Here is a 20,784-nt window from a genome sequence, read left to right as displayed (position 1 = left end):
CAAAACGAACAACACCAGTACAATGTAAAGCCGATGGCACGGTTGGCTTGTGCGTAAAGCGCTCGCCTCTCACCAAGGTGACCCCGGTTCGATTCCCGGTCGGGGCCATATGTGAGTTGAGTTGTGCGTTGGTTCTCTGCTGTGCCACGAGGGTTTTCCAGACTATCCGGTTTTCCTCCCTCAGGAAAAAAATCAAACACTTTCGATCTTGGCTGTGCTTCGTGGTCATAATGGGTTGATGTGGCTGGCAGCTGAATGCGCCCTTGCATGCCTGCTTCTCAAACACGTTGTAGCCGCGTCCTTCGCAATTCAGCTCTTAGCTGCGAGTAAGGATGATTAGCTCCCAAAATTATTATAACCCCCCCCCCTCCCCCCATTTGCACACAGTGCAAAGTATTTAACCCGCTTGGCAATTTCGCCGTATAAATCACAAATGAGTCACCTGTGTGGAAAACATTGGGGAAATCATTTAAGTCTATTTTCTTTGAACGGAAAGAAATGAATATATTTAACTTTTTGTGTACGTATTGAAATCAATTTTGTTGTCTATGAATTAGTGTATCCGTTATAATTGTTATTTTTAACATTTTTTTTTTGGAGGGCAAGATGGGGGGGGGGGGCTTTTTGGCATTGCATGTTCTTAAGGTTTCCGCATTTCAGATTGACCTATTTTTAGACGGCTTTAGCAGTTTGTGAATTCAAATCCGTCAAAGTAATTTTCCAATTATCCAACCCCCCCCCCCCCACCAACAAAAAAATGATGACGAGACCGTAAACACATTCCGTTGAATTAGCTGTCCATCACAGCAATTCATCGGTTCCTCATTCTAGTTTTTTGTTTCTTTTTTTTCTTTGCAACTTCTATCACTGCCCCGAGACTGAGCCCAATAATTGTTTTTCTGTTTATTTGAGTTTTTCTCATTACCTTGTCTACATAAACAGTTTATTGATGATAACTTTTAGAGTTGTCCTAGTCCTCCAAGCCGAGAAGCAATGTGTAATATTGTGGACGATTATGCTTACAGTGTGCACCCCACCAATAACATAGGAGAAAACAGAGCGTGGGCCTCAATAACATTTTGTATAGGCCCTGAAAATATTCTCTATAAAGACACATTTGAGAGCCCTAGAAAAGTGTTTAAATAATACCCAATTGTCACATGGGGGTTGTTGACTTCCAACTTTGGGTATTTTGGATGTTGTAGGCCCTGAAACAAATAGCCCTATTTGCCGAGAGCTGTAAGGTAAAATTTTCAAGATTGACGTTTGGAAAGTTACACCGGTGTATTTGTGTTTTTTGGGACACCCAATATCAAGATGAGTAGAGGATAATAGTTCAGCAGTCAATGTATAATTCTAGTATTTTTGCGTGTGTTTTTTAATATTAAGCATGTTGCTCGGTATGCTTCATAATGGGGGATGTACCATTCATGCTATAGTGATTACTGAGTTGGGCAATCTCACGAATGACTTGAGCAAGTCTCTGAAATGGAGCAACACAATCTGTCCAACTGTCCCGAATTTGTTTTTAGTGCGGTTTTTAATATGTCCCCAAACTGCGAGAGAGTGAGTCTAATTGCAACGATTTCAGCCGTGCAGCGGAGGTAATTGTGGTGACGTGGGTCATCACTGTTCGGTGAACTCGCTATAAATCTCGGACTTATCCCGGCGGTCTGCAGAACAAGTTCCTGTGAAATTGCACGCGCACTGCCGATAAGAATAAATCTACCCTGCTCTATAGACTTTGATATGTAGGACTATCATTGCGGACATAGAGTAAAACTTCCTTGCAGTTTGGGCGGGAAAATGACAAATGAAAAACCGTCTGCCAAAGAATGAAGCGGCCTATGGCAGTGGCCACATAAGGTAGAGGAAAGTACTCGAGCAGTACCAAACGGCTGAACAGAACAGTGGAGGTGGATTCTGCAAAATAAGAGATCTGGTTGAAAAAGAGGTTTGGATCCCGTGGCTTTTGAGTGGATTACTTTACAAAGCTCGGCAATGTCAATGCGAACTTTTACTATTGGTAGGTAAATTTAGGTTTCTCAAGTTTCAGTCAAGATGACGACCTCGATCACTCAAACTATTGGATTTCTCGTGAATTCCTCTGAGTGCTGTCATGAGTCAATCGCTTTCACAACCAAAACTATCTTCGGAGAAACGACTACTACTCGCAGCATCCCAATCATCACCACAGACGAAGCCGCAGTGGTGCAAGCCACAGCGGGACAAGCTGCCTGGCTTATCCCGGTCATCTTTGGGCTGATCACGGTCTGTGGCGTGGTTGGTAACTCCCTCGTGATCTACGTGATTGTCCGTCACGGTCACATGAAGACCGTGACGAACTACTACATCGTGAACCTAGCCGTTACTGATATCTCCTTTCTGCTCTGCTGTGCACCGTTCACGGCTACTCTATTTGTGTCTCCAAACTGGCTCTTTGGGAGATTCATGTGCAAGTTCGTCTTCTACATGATGCAGGTGAGTAGACATTGGAGTATTATCTTTCTGAAATATCACAGAGAAATTTATTTGTGCACAGCCACAGTCATGTGTACTGATGAAGCCACTAAAGTGTAGTGGTGAAATCAGTTTCTCCATTTTTGCATCCATATTGGAACTGGTAAAATGAACAAAAGTTTACCGAAGTCATTGGCACTCGTTTTGTTACAAGGACACCGAAGGAACAGCAGCTCAATAATTGAGTAGCTCAAGTCTTTGCAGATAGGGCATTGCATTCGCCTACTCAAGCACTTTTTATTCATCATTGGCATGACGATTGTCCATCGCCAAATGGATAACATTAAAATAACTGCTACGGAAGTGGTTTTCGAACTGTTGCTCATAATGGAGACGAACGAACTTATTGTGGCTGTGCACCTTTCTAATATCGCATCAAAAGACCGTGTGGGTTTCGCGCGTACTCGAAATGTTTTGAGGACCATGGTATCACCAAAATTCACTTTGATCCCACGTTAAACGTACCAAGAAAACAAACTCGCTCACCATAACGCGTCCCAACCACTCGTATACAGTTGGCTTTGTTCATACGTTGCATGTTTGTATTGCTTTCAATATTTTGTGCTTCCCCCCAAAAAACAACAACAAAACAAACAAAAACAAAACAACAACAACAACAACAACAACAACAACAACAACAACAACAACAACAACACCAACAACACCAACAAACACCCAAAACAAACAACATAACAACAATAATTGTTGTTATTGTTGTTTGTTATAATTGTTATACAAAAATAGCACGGTTTGAATGTGACTAGTCGATATTAGCTCCCCGAGGTATTGAAAGTTTACAAACTAATTCCCGAGGCGAAGCTGAAGGTGACTAGTCGACATTAGCTTCCTTCGGTATTGAAAGTTCACAAACAAAATCCCGAGGCGAAGCCGAGGGAACTAGTTTGTCAACTTCCAATACTATACTTCATGCATTCAGTTACCTTACATGGGGCCTACCCCAGAAGGGAATTCTACGTTTAAGCTGTACCCCACAGGGGAATTGTTCCATTGTGTAAAAGAGGAAACAAGGGCACTCGCGTAATAAGGCCTCACAATCATACACGGTAATAATTTTGATTTACTCCCACAATACGATGTGACTAGGCAGTTTCCGTGAAAAATACATTAGACTTTACGGTTGTGAGTCTTTATCTTCGCTGCAATAGTTACATCAATTAGCATACAATTCATTTTCGGTTACCTTATCCATTTTGTAATCACCACTTCTTCTCATGAGTTAATTTCTCTGACTCCTACACGAGCCGGACACGTCCAAACAAAGCAAAGCGTACTACCACCTCTTAAAGGCAATGGACACTACATTTTGGTTATTGTCAAAGACCAGTACAACTGTATAGACCCTTTGCACGGTTAACGCACTTCTTACAGGCAGTGGACACTACTGGTTATTACTCAAAATAAATATTAGCATAAAACCTTTTTTGGTTACGAGTAATGGGGAGAGGTTGATGGTATAAAACATTGTGAGAAACGGCTCCTTCTGATGTGCCATAGTTTTCGAGAAAGAAGTAATTTTCCACAAATTTGATTTCGAGACCTCAAGTTTAGAATTTGAGGTCTCGAAATCAACCATCTAAACGGACACAACTTCGTGTTACAAGGGTTATTTTCTTTCATTATTATCTCGCAATTTCGATGACCGATTGAGCTCAAATGTTCACAGGTTTGTTATTTTATGCATATGTTGAGATACACCAACTGTGAAGGCTAGTCTTTGACAATTACCAATAGTGTCCACTGCCTTTAAAGCAATTTTCCGGCAGCCATGACAGGGGCCAAAGTAGCACTTGTGATGGGAGTGATGACACACGTATACAACCATTGTCAATCTATAGCAGAAATTCGCCTGTGATTTCTCCACAGAACTCGGGAAAATAGGCCCCTTACTGGGTAAACAGTGCTCACACACATCGGTATAAACAACAAACAATTGTTTTTATCTCCCATGAAAATTGAACATCTATAGGGGTTTTGTTGCCTTTTTCAGAGTCATTTCCACAAGTAAACATTCCCTTTAAGCATGAGCAATAAACTAGTTTATTGCTCCATGCTTTAAGAAACTTTCCCTTTCAGACAGATCGAGACGTAAACATTTTCTAACCTTCGCCAGATAATGAAAGTCAACATCTGACATGATCGGAACAAGTGATGAATCCACGATTGCCACTCAAATTTCCCCCGGGGCCCCTGTGTCTCTCGCCGTAAATTGCTTCCAAATCCCTGGAACCTATTGCTTGGTATTACCGGTTAAGAGTTATGACTTGTCCCTGTTGACTAATATTAGACTATTCACCACGGGTCCTTTTTTGTATTAACCATTTTTTTGTTCTTTCTCTGGCGTGCGTGCCTTCAAGAAGGTTTAGGCCTATCAACGAGCATAAGATTCTGGATTTACCGATCAATTTCGACTGACATTCTTCGAAATTCGCTTCAGATTTTAAAGAAAAGGATGTTTATTGCTGCCTTTTTTGTTGTTTATTAACTTTACGTTATATTATTTTTTCTTTTCTTTCTGTGTTTTTAAAAGATGCTCGAACGAAAATGGCAACAAGTGATCTTTTTCGAAATCAGAAAATATTGAGGTTTAATATATTAATTAAAATAAACAGGTTTTAATTTTGTAAAGGGAGAGTCCTGCCTTGAATATGTAATCAGGAGATTATGTCCCCTATAAGGGGAAATAGCGTGCTTTCGCAAGACGACGGTAGGTACGCAGGACGGGAGGTAGCATAACATGGTAGTCCGTATAATATGCTCATGCTCGAGTGCTTCCGTCCTGCATGTTGTGGACCGCCCGGTGACATAGAAATGAGTTTTTTTTATGTCTAGTCCCATCACCTATGAAGGAACCATGCATCACCTAAACCATCGGACTATTTTTGCTTGCATCCCCCAACCTTTGACTGGCCACTCTCAGGACCACAATAGCTACATGTTGACGTCGGATATGAAAAGAGACCTCTCGCACGAGAACGAGGCTTGAATCAAGTCTATCCCTCTGCACTATCCAGTGCAAGGCTCCCCAACTATACAACGAGTACAAACGACATCACCCCGTTGGCGTACAGACCGGACGTTGTTTCACCCAAATAGGGTTCCCATTATTTGCACGACGGAGACTACTTCAGTTTGACGCATGCGTCGATCGATTTTCCTGCTCCCTTACACTGATCTATATGGGTGCGTTCGTTTAGCTTCCCTGGGTCGACTCCGGTCTGCCCCCGGTGTGTTCGAATAGTGACGTCCTTCCAGGGGCCCACCCGGGTCAGCGCCCAGTGCCCTACTTGTGGAGTGGATCACTTGGGGGCTGGCCCCATGCATGACGTTACTACGAGAGCGGTGAGTGGTAGTTCGTTTAGCTCTTGTCAGGGGCTCACCCGGATACGCGACTATCCATTGGAATTGCATGACACGTGAGAAAGTAGGTAAAACACGCCACTTGATGCGAGTGGCCTCATCTACCTTGGGAAAGCAAAATACGCGTAGAATTTGTTACCGTCCCCTCGCTCATCCCGTTGCCTTGCTTTTTTTTTTTTTTTTTTTTTTTTTACACAGTTTGCCGTATGGGGAAAGGGGGACACAGAATCTCCGGTGAACAGAATCCCCTGCCACACGTGTTCAAGTATGACTTTTGGAGTGTGTCTTTTTTGCTCTGTTCGGTACATCATGTGGATACCAAGGACAAAACAAAAACAATAGAAAAACAAATTCTTACAGGGGGGAATTCTAAAGACTATGGGGTGCTCCACCACAAGAAAACATGTTAACAAAGTCTTTAGGAATATGTCAAATAAAAAAAAGGAACAAAGAAAGACCCACAATAATGCATTATTTGAGAATGGGTGTTTTTTTATTAAAAAGTACTACTCAATTTTTGTTTTCTTTATTCCACACGTTAGGTGACTGGTCAGTGCACGTGTCTAACACTGACAGCTATGAGTGTGGACCGGTACCAGGCTATTGTTCATCCAATCAAATCACTCAAGTCTCGAACGACCAGAGTAGCGTGCATTGTCAACATGTGCATCTGGATTGGTGAGTACCCATCGCTTTATCAGTTTGTTGTAAATATTTTAAAGGGTTTTGAAACCTTTTGTTGATTAAAAAAAAAAAAAAAAAAAAAAAATGACCATGACATGATTCGCTATTCACTGTGAATGAAGATGTATGTAACATAATTTACATGTAGAAGTTTTCAGCTTCATTATTCGTCAAAAAGTGAAAATCATAGAGCAATGATTTCAGGAGATTCGCATTAATTATTTATGCTAAAATTAATGATTTTCGTTAGATTATTTTACTAATTTCTCACAAACTACAGCATCTCAGCAAGTAATGTTTTAAGGGAAGCTTTATACCCTCATAAACTTTAAACCATGGACGATCATTGTGTTTGGTGTCGTACGAAAAATACGCAAACCCTTTTTAATGGGGTTGAAAACAAAGACAAATTTAAAGAGCGGTTTTTGCACCAACGAACCCCGGACGGCCGGCATTCTACCAACAACTATTTATATTGGCGGTCTCCCTGTTTTATTTTTCAATGTCTTTTCCGGGTGCCAGTCTAAAGCTATAAAACCATATCTGCCGTGCAGAGGATCACACCCAAATTACGTTACAACCCGGGAAGCGGCAGGTAGGCCTAATGCCCAACGCCTCTCCAGTCAATATTTCGGGTGGGGAGTGAAAAAATACTTCTCTCTAAATCTACATCACTTCAACAATAGCTCTCCAGAGTGCGACCTGATGTACTAAATAAGTTTTCATGATCAATAATTTGTAGAGTAGGCCTAATATATGGTGGCCCTGAAGGGACACAGCCAGTCGTGAATATTTTCGCGACGTCGTATATTTATTCACGACAAGTCGCGAATATTTTCGCGACGTCGCGAATATTTTCACGACTAGTCGCGAATATTTTCGCGACGTCGTATATTTATTCACGACAAGTCGCGAATATTTTCGCGACGTCGTGAATATTTTCACGACTAGTCGCGATTATTTTCACGACCAGTTGCGAATATTTTTTACGACGTCGTGAATAATTCTGCGACTAGTCGTGAATAAATTCGAGACTAGTCGTAAATATTTTTCCAGTAGCTTGAGTGCGTAATTCTTACACGGCACGCGTAGAGAGCCAATCTATGACGATTGTAGCCACTCGGTTATGTGTAATGGGCCCATGTTTTATCCAGTAGAATTGTTATCATAGTTCGAAAAAACAGTGTCTGATTTTCATCAATATTTCGGGGGTTTTCAAGGTTGAATTACTCCAAACCCAAATAATTCTGAATGCTAAAGGGATTAATCTTTCAGTTAAACTTGGTGGGGGATTACGTGATGCGTTGCACCCTGCCGTGACGGAACGAACTCGCGTTTCAAGTTGGAAATAACAACGCAAATTGCTCTAACATTTCAGGAAAAGATTTTCAAATTTATTTGCTGAAATTGTCAACACATTATAATTAAACTTATCATTGGGTTGTTTGTAAAATTTACCTATTGTTGATCCGACTACGCCGGGGTTAAAAATTGATGTTTTCATTTCGTAAAAAAATAGTTGTTTTCATGAGTGGGTGAGACGTCGCACTTTTAAAAGTAAGTTTTTCTAGCGTTTGTGTTTTTCAAAACGGGTCGTAAAATTTATGGTGTCAAGGTCATCGAAAATTACATATTATTTTGGACAGGAAGGTCGTATGATCATGATTTTTATTTTATTTAAAATGTTGAGATTTGCTTGTTGGGATTATTATGATATAAACTCAAAAATGAAATGTACTCGATATTCATCATTACGAAGGAGCGGGTGACATATAACGTTATGTTTTATCTGAAGAGTGAAAGTGCCAACGTTTATTGCCTAGCATAGGATAGCCTACTTCTACTAAAGTACTAATAGTGATCATTCGTTTTACACGTTCAAAGCACCGTAGCACGTCCAGATCTTGCCAATGCCCAATCACATGCTCGATACTGAAGGCTCCACCCTACTCGGACCGTTGTCTTTGTTAAACGCTATACATATTCATGTCATGTTCAATAGAGCAGGAGAGCTGGAGGCATGGTAGGCCCCAGGAAAATTCTCTTATTGTCTGCTCCTTGAAAAGCATGCAGGTAGCGGACAATCACTCACAAGACAGTGTAGTGTTAACATTCATTATTAAGGAAAGATTTACTAAGAATTGCTGTTGTCAACTAGTGCCCAGCCAAATTTAACCAAAGGAAAAAGCGAAAAGGGGAACATTTTGTAATTATTTTTAAGTACCCTCTTAAACTATTTTGCAAAAAAATGTATGTTAAGAAGGGGCTGGGTGAAGCATGTTTGGTGTCACTGTGGCCGAATAACATAAGGATTTATTTATAACTGTTAAAGCTGATACTCCAGCGTCCTTACTGATTGTTATTATGTGCAAACACAAAAACACCATATTCATATCACTCAGATGTTGGATTGAATCTCCAAAATCCAGTAGTGATCACACAAAGTAGGGTTTAAAAAGAGAAGAAAAAAGGAATATAATTTTGTAAGTGACCAACTAATCTTATTTGAATGTGAACAGCAGTCCTGAATATCATTACAGATGAACGTTATCTTATTTGAATGTGAACAGCAGTCCTGAATATCATTACAGATGAACGTAATCTTATTTGAATGTGAACAGCAGTCCTGAGTATCATTACAGATGAACGTAATCTTATTTGAATGTGAACAGCAGTCCTGAATATCATTACAGATGAACGTTATCTTATTTGAATGTGAACAGCAGTCCTGAAGATCATTACAGATGAACGTAATCTTATTTGAATGTGAACAGTCGACCTGAATATCATCACAGACGAACGTAATCTTATTTGAATGTGAACAGCAGACTTTTTCTTTACAAGTTGAGCACACCTACATTGTTAGACTCCAACTGCACAACCAAAGGGACTTGCACATGTTGGATTGAGCTCACAAGTAGTGGTATTATACTGTATAGGCTATTTTTGCATGTTTTTTACACACCCTGCTTGCTTAGCAATGAATGCTAACATCACCTTGTGAGTGATTGTCCGCTACATGCATGCTTTACAAGGAGCAGACAATAAGAGAATTTTCCTGGGGCTTACACACATGCCTCCAGCTCTCCTGCTCTATTGAATAACATGAATAATGTATAGCGTTTAACAAAGACAACAGTCCGAGTAGGGTGGAGCCTTCAGTATCCAGCTTGTGATTGGGCATTGGCAAGATCTGGACGTGCGACGGTGCTTTGAACGTGTAAAACGAATGATCACTAGTAAAACTATAACGTTAGGCCTAGGCCTACCGTAAGGGCCATACGTCAACGTTAGTTTTGTTTAAATAACCCACCATCGATTTGCAAGAGTCGGAACTCTCCTCCGGATCCATCATCATCGTACGGGACAGCTTTTACTTAGTCTTACTAGTGATCATTCGTTTTGCACGTTCAAAGCACCGTCGCACGTCCAGATCTTGCCAATGCCCAATCACAAGCTGGATACTGAAGGCTCCACCCTACTCGGACCGTTGTCTTTGTTAAACGCTATACATAATTCATGTATACGTTATTCAATAGAGGCAGGAGAGCTGATGGAGGCATGTGTAAGCCCCAGGAAAATTCTCTTATTGTCTGCTCCTTGTAAAGCATGCAGGTAGCGGACAATCACTCACAAGACAGTGTAGTGTTAGCATTCATTATTAAGGAAAGATTTACTAAGAATTGCTGTTGTCAACTAGTGCCCAGCCAAATTTAACCAAAGGAAAAAGCGAAAAGGGGAACATTTTGTAATTATTTTTAAGTACCCTCCTAAACTATTTTGCAAAAAAATGTATGTTAAGAAGGGGCTGGGTGAAGTATGTTGGGTGTCACTGTGGCCGAATAACATAAGGATTTATTTTTAACTGTTAAAGCTGATACTCCAGCGTCCTTACTTACTGTTATTATGTGCAAACACAAAAACACCATATTCATATCACTCAGATGTTGGATTGAATCTCCAAAATCCAGTAGTGATCACTCAAAGTAGGGTTTAAAAAGAGAAGAAAAAAGGAATATAATTTTGTAAGTGACCAACTAATCTTATTTGAATGTGAACAGCAGTCCTGAACATCATTACAGATGAACGTTATCTTATTTGAATGTGAACAGCAGTCCTGAATATCATTACAGATGAACGTAATCTTATTTGAATGTGAACAGCAGTCCTGAATATCATTACAGATGAACGTAATCTTATTTGAATGTGAACAGCAGTCCTGAATATCATTACAGACGAACGTAATCTTATTTGAATGTGAACAGCAGTCCTGAATATCATTACAGATGAACGTTATCTTATTTGAATGTGAACAGCAGTCCTGAATATCATTACAGATGAACGTTATCTTATTTGAATGTGAACAGCAGTCCTGAATATCATTACAGATGAACGTAATCTTATTTGAATGTGAACAGCAGTCCTGAATATCATTACAGATGAACGTAATCTTATTTGAATGTGAACAGTCGACCTGAATATCATCACAGACGAACGTAATCTTATTTGAATGTGAACAGCAGACCTTCTCTTTACAAGTTGAGCACACCTACATTGTTAGGATCCAACTGCCCAACCAAAGGGACTTGCACATGTTGGATTGAGCTCACAAGTAGTGGTATTATACTGTATAGGCTATTGTTGCATGTTTTTTACACACCCTGCTTGCTTAGCAATGAATGCTAACATCACCTTGTGAGTGAATGTCCGCTACCTGCATGCTTTACAAGGAGCAGACAATAAGAGAATTTTCCTGGGGCTTACACACATGCCTCCAGCTCTCCTGCTCTATTGAATAACATGAATATGTATAGCGTTTAACAAAGACAACGGTCCGAGTAGGGTGGAGCCTTCAGTATCGAGCTTGTGATTGGGCATTGGCAAGATCTGGACGTGCGACGGTGCTTTGAACGTGTAAAACGAATGATCACTATTAAGCCGTCAACGCGAATACAGTAATTACACACTCAAGCTACTGAAAAAATATTCGCGACTAGTTGCAGAAATATTCACGACGTCATGAAAATGTTCGCGACTCGTTGTGAAAAAATTCGCGACTAGTCGTTAAAAAATTCGCGACTAGTCGTGAAAATATTCGCGACTAGTCGTGAAAAAATTCGCGACTAGTCGTGAAAAAATTCGCGACTTGTCGTGAATAAATTCACGACGTCGCAAAAATATTCACGACGTTGCAAAAATATTCGCGACTTGTCGTGAATAAATTCACGACGTCGCAAAAATATTCACGACTGGCTGTGTCCCGTCAGGGCCACCATACTAATACCCTTTCTTTAACTACAGATGCCTATCGTGTATGTTTTTGTTTTGTTTTCTCTAACTGGTATCCCATCTACATCAGGATCACTGCTGATCTCCGTGCCGGTGGCCATCTTCTTTGATTTATCCCTCTACATCAACCTGTTGGTCTGCTCTGAGATGTGGCCCCTGGACATCATGTTCCCTGGATACGCCGTCTTCAGCTTTATCCTCCTCTACGTGATTCCCATCTTCACCATCTCCGTCTGTTACAGCCTCATGCTCCGCAAGCTGTGGTCTCGCGTGTCACCTGGTGAAGACAACAACTCCCATCTTAACAACGCCCGTCAGAAACGCAAAGTCACCCGCATGGTCCTGGTGGTGGTGCTGGTCTTCGCTATATGCTGGCTGCCCACTTACATCATCAACCTCTGGATCCGTCTTGACCCGTACTTCCCCAAGACCAACGCCACGTATATTTTCAAGATGGCGGCGCACACGTTGTCGTACGCCAACTCCAGCGTCAACCCGTTCGTGTACGCCTTTATGGGAGAGAACTACAGGCGGTACTTCAAGAAGGCGTTCCCGGTGTGCTTCCGCCAGCGAGTGAGACGTCCCACGGACTTCACGACGTCTCGCACGGACCCTACTGGAAACTTCAACGGGGGAACTGCGGGTATTGGTGGGCGGACTGTTGAAACCGTTGCGTTGGACTAACAAAGTGAAGGATTTAGAACTAAAGTGACATACTGCGATTCTCTGTTTGTCGAACCTACATTTTAATTTATTGTTGTATGGTAACTGCATACAAAATGTGTATACATGTATAAGTTCTTAATACTTATAAGGATACCTCCTCGACTAAAATAATGTGGTCACTTATTTTGTGCACTTCCTTTTCCTTAAAGGGGAAAGTATACGTTTGGTTATCACTTTTAAAATTTATTCATAAATACCTCAGTTTCGCTATTCCTAATGGTGGAGAGTGCGTCACGTGGGGTGTTTAAACCTTTGATAATGACCAGTGTTTATAACCGGTTGTGAGCGGATACTCCGTGCTAGTCTTGGTGCAAGATATTTATTGTTACGGGCAATGCGGGCGCTGTCGGTGACTTGGCCGCGCTGTATTGAAAGGAAAACGAGAACGTGTTGCACCAAGACTATACGCGCACGAACTGTCGGAAATAGGGGTCTCAGTAAACAATAGTTATGCAACATACGGACGTCGTACATGTACATACAGAGCTCAAGCACGCCGGAAACGGATAAGTTTTACAGAGTTTCTTACTTTATTACGCCTTTTAACCAAACAGGCAATTATGAATGGGAATAAAATGAGTAGTGACTCGTTCTTTAACGGCCGATAAAGGCCCCCGCCTTCGGCTCGGCTCGGGCCTTTATCACATAGCAACGACCTGCTAAAAAAGACTGTGAAAGATAGTCGCTACTCTCTTAATGTAAAAGAGTGAAAAATCACTCTTTCAAGAGCCATATTATGAAGGACAACTCCTTTTCGAGTGGTCTTCCACTCCTTTATATTGAAGTTTGTCTCTTTTTGAGTGCTTTTTAAAGACAGTGGACACTATTGGTAATTGTCAAAGACTAGTCTGTACAGTTGGTGTATCTCAACATATGCATAAAATAACAAACCTGTGAAAATTTGAGCCCAATCGGTCGTCGAATTTGCGAGATAATAATGAAAGAAAAAACACCGTTGTCACACGAAGTTGTGCGCTTTCTGATGCTTGATTTCGAGACCTCAAATTCTAAACTTGAGGTCTCGAAATCAAATTCGTGGAAAATTACTTCTTTCTCGAAAACTACGTCACTTTAGAGAGAGCTGTTTCTCACAATGTTTTATACCATCAACCTCTCCCCATTACTCGTAATCAAGAACGGTTTTACGATGATGATTATTTTGAGTAATTACCAATAGTGTCCACTGCCTTTAACTCTGTACTGGAGTGAAACCCCTCTAAAAGAGTGAAATAACCACCACTCTTTTTGAAGAGCCATATGACGGACAGCTCGAAAATGTAAAGAGTGGTGTTTTGCCTCTTTTACATTGAGAGAGTGTACGCTTTTATTCCCTTATTTAAATACAAAACTGTTGATTTGAACCCACAGCAGCTTTCGATATAAAGCATCTTGAGAAACAGTTCACAAAGAAGTAATAATGTGGTTGCGTATTATATCAGTTTTATGCCCCCAAATATTCAAGAAGCTTTCGTATTTTACAATAATTTTTTGAATAGATCAATCCAAAAGACCTATAAAATGTTCAAGATCAATAATTGATGCAATTTGTTAATGCTGGAAGTATTGAAACAAAATGTTACCCTCTAATATTTCCCAACTTTTTGTGTCATTTTGTTGCAATTTAGTTATGACTTAAAGGAAAGATACACGTTTGGTAATTACTCAAAACAAATATTAACTTAAAAACTGACTTGGTAACAAGCATTGTAGAGCTGTTGATGGTATAAAACATTGTGAGAAACGGCTTCCTCTGAAGTAACGTAGTTTTTTGAGAAAGAGTTAATTTCTCACTAAAATAATAAAGGACTTCTAGCTAGAAGTCTTTTATTTTTATCTGAAAGCACACAATTTCGTCTAACAAGAGTGTTTTTCTTTCATCATTTTCTCGCAATTTTGATGACCGATTGAGCCCAAATTTTCACAGGTTTGTTATTTAATGGTTTTGATGGGATACACCAAGTGAGAAGACTGGTCTTTGACAATTACCAAACGTGTACCTTCCCTATAATTAGTAAACATGTAGTCAGAAGGCATTTGTTCTGTCTATGGTTTTTGTGACTGTTTTTCAATGGTTAAACAAACTATTTTCTTAACAGTATGCTGGTTTTAAAAATTTTAAGCCAATTTTTCTAATTGCGATTTAAGGCTAAAAATTAACCCAGTAAAGATTCTACTGAAGCGTTATTAATGTACTTTGACCAAGGATGTTAGCTTTATTTGAGGAAATATTGAGTTCGAAAATAGGCGAAAAATTGAAAATAAAATAAAAAATAATAATAATTAAATGTACAAGTCCGGAATTGTTATCAAATGTTGACAATTTTTTAAGTTTAAAGATGCTATGTCAGATTTTTGGCAGATTTGACCCAAAAATGTTGATTCAATAGGTATTTTGATTGGGGTCGAGAAAGTTACAAGCTTTCATTTGAGTCATTGCTCGAAAAAGTCCGCCAATTATTAGTAGCAGTGAAATAAAGTGCTCAAAATTAGTTTTTGTCGGGATTCCTACAATATATCACGTGACCAAGTATTATGCGTTTTATAAGAAACGTTTTAAATTTTTGTCACGGTTCCTGACCATTAAAAGTAAAAGTTGAACTTTTTTTTCGCTAGAGCGGGTGATACTCTTTGAAATACCATTCACTCAAAAAAATCTATTTTTTAATGTTTGGGGCAAAATATCTGACATAGCATCTTTAACTCTATATTATTACATTTTCAGTATCGTTGTCATTAGTCATGTTTACTCTTTTACTTGTAGGCTACTTTATGTATGATTCTGTCTTTCTTATTGTGAGTACAGTAATAAAGTTTACATTGAATAGAATTGTTAAAATTGCGCCTTAGGCTCAAAAATGATGCAGTACACTGAAGTGTTAAAGTTCCCCTCCCTGATGTTAATTTTCCTTCTTTTTTTTGGATTGTTATTCAATTGCTACGCTTGGGTAAATTTAGTCCCTAAAAAAAAGACGCGGCCACCTTTTGTGTGGTCCTCAGCAGTCAGTGTCCTAGGCATACACGCTGTTTTGTGATGACTGACCTAACTGCCAATAACTCACCGGTGGATCGTGGCCGAGATGATACGGTGATGCAGTATTCACACTTATTTCAATCTTATACAAAAAATGCAGCCTTCAAAGGGTAGGCCTATAAAGCCTTGTTTTCACTCAAATTACAGCATTACAACTGCTGGAATCACCCCTTGTGATTTCATCACTTTTTGCAAAAAATTGGTTTAACTGCTAGACTTGCCCCCTATGATTTTGTTCATTTTCTTTTGTAAAAATTGTGATTTTTAAATTTTTTGGCAAAAATTATATCAAACTGCTGCACCTACCTCTTATTATAATTTCTCGCCCGAATTTGATAAAACTGCTTAAACTTTTTACTTTGATAACAATATTTGGTAAAATCTTAACCATACCAATTACACAGGCTAAGCCTTGTACTAACCAAAATGTTTGCAGAGTTTACAGCACTGTGACAAACAGTTAGGGGTCAAATTTTGACATAACTTAATGCATAGAAATCACACTGTTAAAGATTAGAGAGGTATACAAAACAGTAAAACAACAAAAGAACACAAGTCAATGGTAGGAAATTCTCGTGCTGCTCGCCAGGTAGGCACAAGTGACAAGTCACCTGCTTTTATTCAAAGCGCCATCTGTTGGCAACAAAATGGTAGGTAGTAACAATTTACTGTATGGTGTTTTAAAAGTGTACATCATGCAAATGCATTTGGTGCACAAGGTTTGTTGAAAATTAGTGACTGTTGTGTTTTAAGAAGCTCAAATCGTCTGGGTTGGTCTTTGAAGTTCGTGTTATTACTATGTGGGTGTATTGGCGGATATAATAACATTGCTGATTAACATGACTAAGCTTAAATCTAACAGATAAATACTTGATCTTGTGTTGATGCTTTTATGTTTACTTGGTAAAGCCAGACCTCCAAGTTAACAAAACTATATTGAATTACACTTAGCCATTTGTTAGTAATGGTTGGTTAATATTTAACCCTATACTATCGGTCCTTATATAACTGGCATTGTTCTTAGCTCCCAAAGTATGGCACCACAGTAATTGATCTGGGTGCCATGGGTCGATTTAGGGCCTGTTATTGTCATATTGTGGAGGATTGAGGACTGTGCTCTCTAAATGTAAAAGAGTGGAAAAACACCACTCTTTACATTTCGAGCTGTCCCTCATATGGCTCTTCAAAAGGAGTGGTGGTTATTTCACTCTTTTAGAGGGGTTTCACTCCAGGACAGAGTGAACAATCACTCAAAAAGATGCAAACTTCAATCCAAAAGAGTGGAAGACCACTCGAAAAAGAGTTGTCCTTCATATGGCTCTTCAAAGAGTGCTTTTGCACTCTTTTACATTAAGAGAGTGGTCCCAAACATTGCCGAGCACCGGGCTTGGCATACCAATCTTAGCCAATTCTAAACATTTGTGTTATTGAATGACAATAGGCTTTTGGGGTTACAGGCATATGATAACAATCTAACTGACTTTCTGAGAAAACAAAAAAGGATCATGCCTAAAACTTGCCCTTAAATAGAAATATATTTGATACAGTTTTTTTACTTATTGGGTTTCATGTCAGTTATCACAATAACAAACAGCTATAAAAATATACATGTAAAACTTTACCACCAGAAGGCATGTGACTGTAGAAAACAGTCTCATGCACTATTAAATATACATGGAATCTGATTGGCTGCTTATGACAAACATGTAAGCACCAGACCAATCAGAGGTGGTGTTATATGTGATGCAAAATTTATGATTTAAATAATAATTCATGTACATGTTGATAATTCTACAATTAAATACAGTTTTTAGTTGGCCATTTGGAAACCCTTAACTAATTAATTACCAAAACGATTCGGCCATTATTTCTTACAAAATATCTGTACATAATCCGATCTGGATGAATTATTTTTTACAATTACAGTTCAAGAATACAGATTGTTTTTTTGGCCGTCATTGTTCGCACTCCCTTCTCCTGATTTGGTGAAACTGATAATAAAAATAAAGCAAAAAACTGAAGGAATTTTACAAGAACAACAAATTTGGTAAAATATCATGAAGGGAAGTGTACAATCTAAAACTTGAATACAAATTTTTTTGAATGAAAAAGCCTTTGGAGCGATATAAACTGTTGCCCAGGTTGTATACTCCCAAGGGAGCTGAGAAACATTAAAAAAGGGATGTTATTGGCCCAATGACCAGGGCACTAATGTAAAGCGCATTGATACAGTTATTGTGAAATGCGCTATATAAGAATTGGTTATCATTATTATTTAAAAAATATTTTGTGATGTTAAATTAAAACAAATAAAAATAAAATGAATACGAATTAAGAAGTGAAACAAGTGATTAAAGAAATTTAAGGACCATGGTTGTAGAACATGATAATTTATTTGATAACCCTAAAGAAAGAAACATTTTGTCAGTTGAGTTTAAGCAAATGATTCTCAATGCTACCAAACCTGAATGAGAGATGCAATAAATTGAGTAGCTTTTGAAATGCATGAATGGGAAAAAATGAAAATGGGAAAAGAAGTTTCAGTAATACAAATTTGTTCTGCATCAACTAATTAAAATAGTCATAGTTCATTATTAATATCGTTTGTACAATTTTTGTTCACTAATTTGAATACAATTATACATCTATGCATATTCACGAAGCACAGTTTGGGCTAACATAATATCAATTATAATTATCATAATAATCAAGGACTAGTAATATTAAAAGAGCACCCTCTATGACCAAGAGACAAGAACTTAAAAAAAGAAAGAAATAATCATTCCGCTTATAATTAATAAGCACGGTTTGAGAAGTTAATGCCCTCTTTTGCCCAACACCATGCCCAACACCAACAAATTAAATCTGAAATGATTATGAACTGAATATATTGGATAATGCAATCAATGCTCTGGTGTGCTCTTATTTAGGAATACCTGGATCTTGAATAACGTCTTATTGGTATGATGTATCGGTGTCATAATTATATAGAAAGGTTTGCGGTAACACCATGTAATGACTATCTCTAAATGAGTTGGGGTGGAAGACGATCAGAGCATACTGATCGAAACGTCGAGTTGAAACCAACGGTTCATTTCAGAACCACCCCAACTCATTAGAGATAGTCATTACATGGTGTTACCGCAAACCTTTCTATATCGTATTTCCACCATGCAAAGTTTCAAATCCTACTGGTGTCATAATTCAGACTATAAAAGTCCTTTTTCGAATTGTTTATTGATCGTCCCGCCACGAAGCTGGCACAGACAGTATCTCTCATACAATCATTGGTTAAGCTTTGATGGTTATAAAATGCCAGTTCACAAAGTTGTGATTCAGTAACTAGAAAACAATACTTATTCTATTCATTGTACAATCAGTGGTTAGCTTGGTAGGATTCGGACCCTCAACCTTGTGATTGCAAGTCCTGCAGTCTTACCCCCTGGTCTTTGTTTAACTCCAGTATTATCATTATTATTATAACTAACACAAACTATGCATTTGTGAAAACGAATTATTAAATTAATGTACCTGCACAGATAACATAGGGATGTACCTACAAATGAGAAAACAGGTTGAATTACTGATGAATAATGTATTTCAACTAATCACATATATATCAAATTATGAATTTACATCTTTTTAGTTACATGGAATACCAAAAATTAATTATTAAAAATGTACACAATTAATTAAATTATGAGGCTTAAATGAGTAATGACAATTACGGATTTTTTTTTTTTTAAGAACTGTTAAATCTATTGTCACTATAAGCTGCTGTTCAAATGTTGATGTCTATTTTAGCGTGGCAATTTGAAGTTATGCATCCCTTTTAATTTGAAAAAGATACACAAAGGGCATACTAAGTTCACCAAAGTTTCCTGTTCAATGCTTTATGACTTTTCTAGCTTGGCAATTTAAAGATGTGCAACATTTGTACATGGAAAGTTACACAGTAAGTGTTCCAGGCTATAGTTCATCAATATATTGGTGGATGCCGGTTTCTAGTCTGGCAATTTGATGTTGTACATCAGGTTGACTTGAGAAGATACATGGTGAGTGTCCAAGGCTAATGTCAGCGCTAATTTCTGTTGCTGTGTATGTCCTACTCATCTCAAAGATCACTATCGACGGGTAACCAACAATTGTCACCACGGTGACAACATCAATGTCCTGAAGATTTATAGGGCATACTGATGGAAACGTTGAGTTGTCAACAAGGGGTTCTTTTCAGAATCAACACTACTCAAAAGAGATTTAGACATGGTGCTGCGCAAACCTCACCCGATAAAATGTCAAGATTACCTGCACATCCTTCCTGTGAAGACTGCTTCAGGAGTTTAAAAATTATGTCAAATTTGAGTCACTGTTCCAACTGTGGTACGGAGTGAAGATGTATAGTAAGAGTTTGGAGCCTGATTCCAAACCAGAATCACAAGCAGGAAGATACACTGTTGCAATGAATCACAGTTCTGTTGTCAGAGTACATTTTTTGCTTGACCCGCCCGAGGCAGACAAGTTGACCTCTTGGTAGGGGTCAGAAGCCGCCCAGGATCCCGCCATCTGACCCGAGTTCATACTGTTGGACAAAGAGACACTGGGGGCGCTGTTGCCGACGCCATTGCTCGTTGGTGGTTTGTGACGCAGACTCTGGATCTTACGGAGGTTACTTGATGAAGTGGTTGGCTTAGGCACTGATTCCAAGGCCTTCAAGAAAGAAATGCAACAGACGAAATGGTTAGGTTTGACACATTGAGGGGAACCCTTGCAACTTCATCTCCTCACTGTTCAATTTGTGGAATCAAATTGGCATGTACATGTACAACGCTTGGCCATCTATTAGCCATTTGCAAGTTAGGTTTGAATATACAATTGTTGCACACTGTGACGTGATCCATGGCGTTTTGTACCCCCGAGGGGGAAAATGGTTCCTGAGGTGAAGCCGAGGGTGCCATGTGCCCCCCAAGGGTGTACAAAACCCGTGAACCCCGTCACAGCGTGCAACAATTTTTTTGTTATACTGTACATGTACCTCGGTAACAAACATGATTGTTCCTCTTCACGAAGTTCTGTTGTCATCTTCAAACATTATTACAACAGATTATGCATAGTTTAATAATAAGCAGACGAACAGTTCAAATGAGAAACAATTTTTC

General features: G+C 39.0%; 2 protein-coding genes across 10 annotated transcripts in view; one reads left to right on the top strand and one right to left on the bottom strand.

The window, feature by feature from the left end:
* Window positions 1-474: 474 nt before the first annotated feature.
* On the top strand, window positions 475-16,944 carry LOC139949276 (G-protein coupled receptor 54-like). Its single transcript, XM_071947682.1, has 3 exons — window positions 475-2,481; window positions 6,441-6,576; window positions 11,942-16,944. The coding sequence occupies exons 1-3, from the start codon at window positions 2,062-2,064 to the stop codon at window positions 12,553-12,555; spliced, it is 1,170 nt and encodes a 389-aa protein (XP_071803783.1). The 5' UTR covers window positions 475-2,061; the 3' UTR covers window positions 12,556-16,944.
* Window positions 16,199-20,784, bottom strand: part of LOC139949274 (uncharacterized) — a 47,812-nt gene continuing 43,226 nt past the window's right edge. For all 9 annotated transcript variants that reach the window (XM_071947671.1, XM_071947674.1, XM_071947678.1 and 6 more), the window contains one exon: window positions 16,199-20,335. In XM_071947671.1, the coding sequence (XP_071803772.1) occupies window positions 20,093-20,335 (243 nt within the window). In that variant the 3' untranslated portion in view covers window positions 16,199-20,092. The remainder of the gene's footprint in view (window positions 20,336-20,784) is intronic.

Source organism: Asterias amurensis, chromosome 16 (assembly GCF_032118995.1).
Source record: "Asterias amurensis chromosome 16, ASM3211899v1".
Lineage (NCBI taxonomy): Eukaryota > Metazoa > Echinodermata > Asteroidea > Forcipulatida > Asteriidae > Asterias > Asterias amurensis.
The sequence above is the reverse complement of the archived record's forward strand: the minus strand, read 5'-3'. Positions and strand labels throughout refer to the sequence as shown.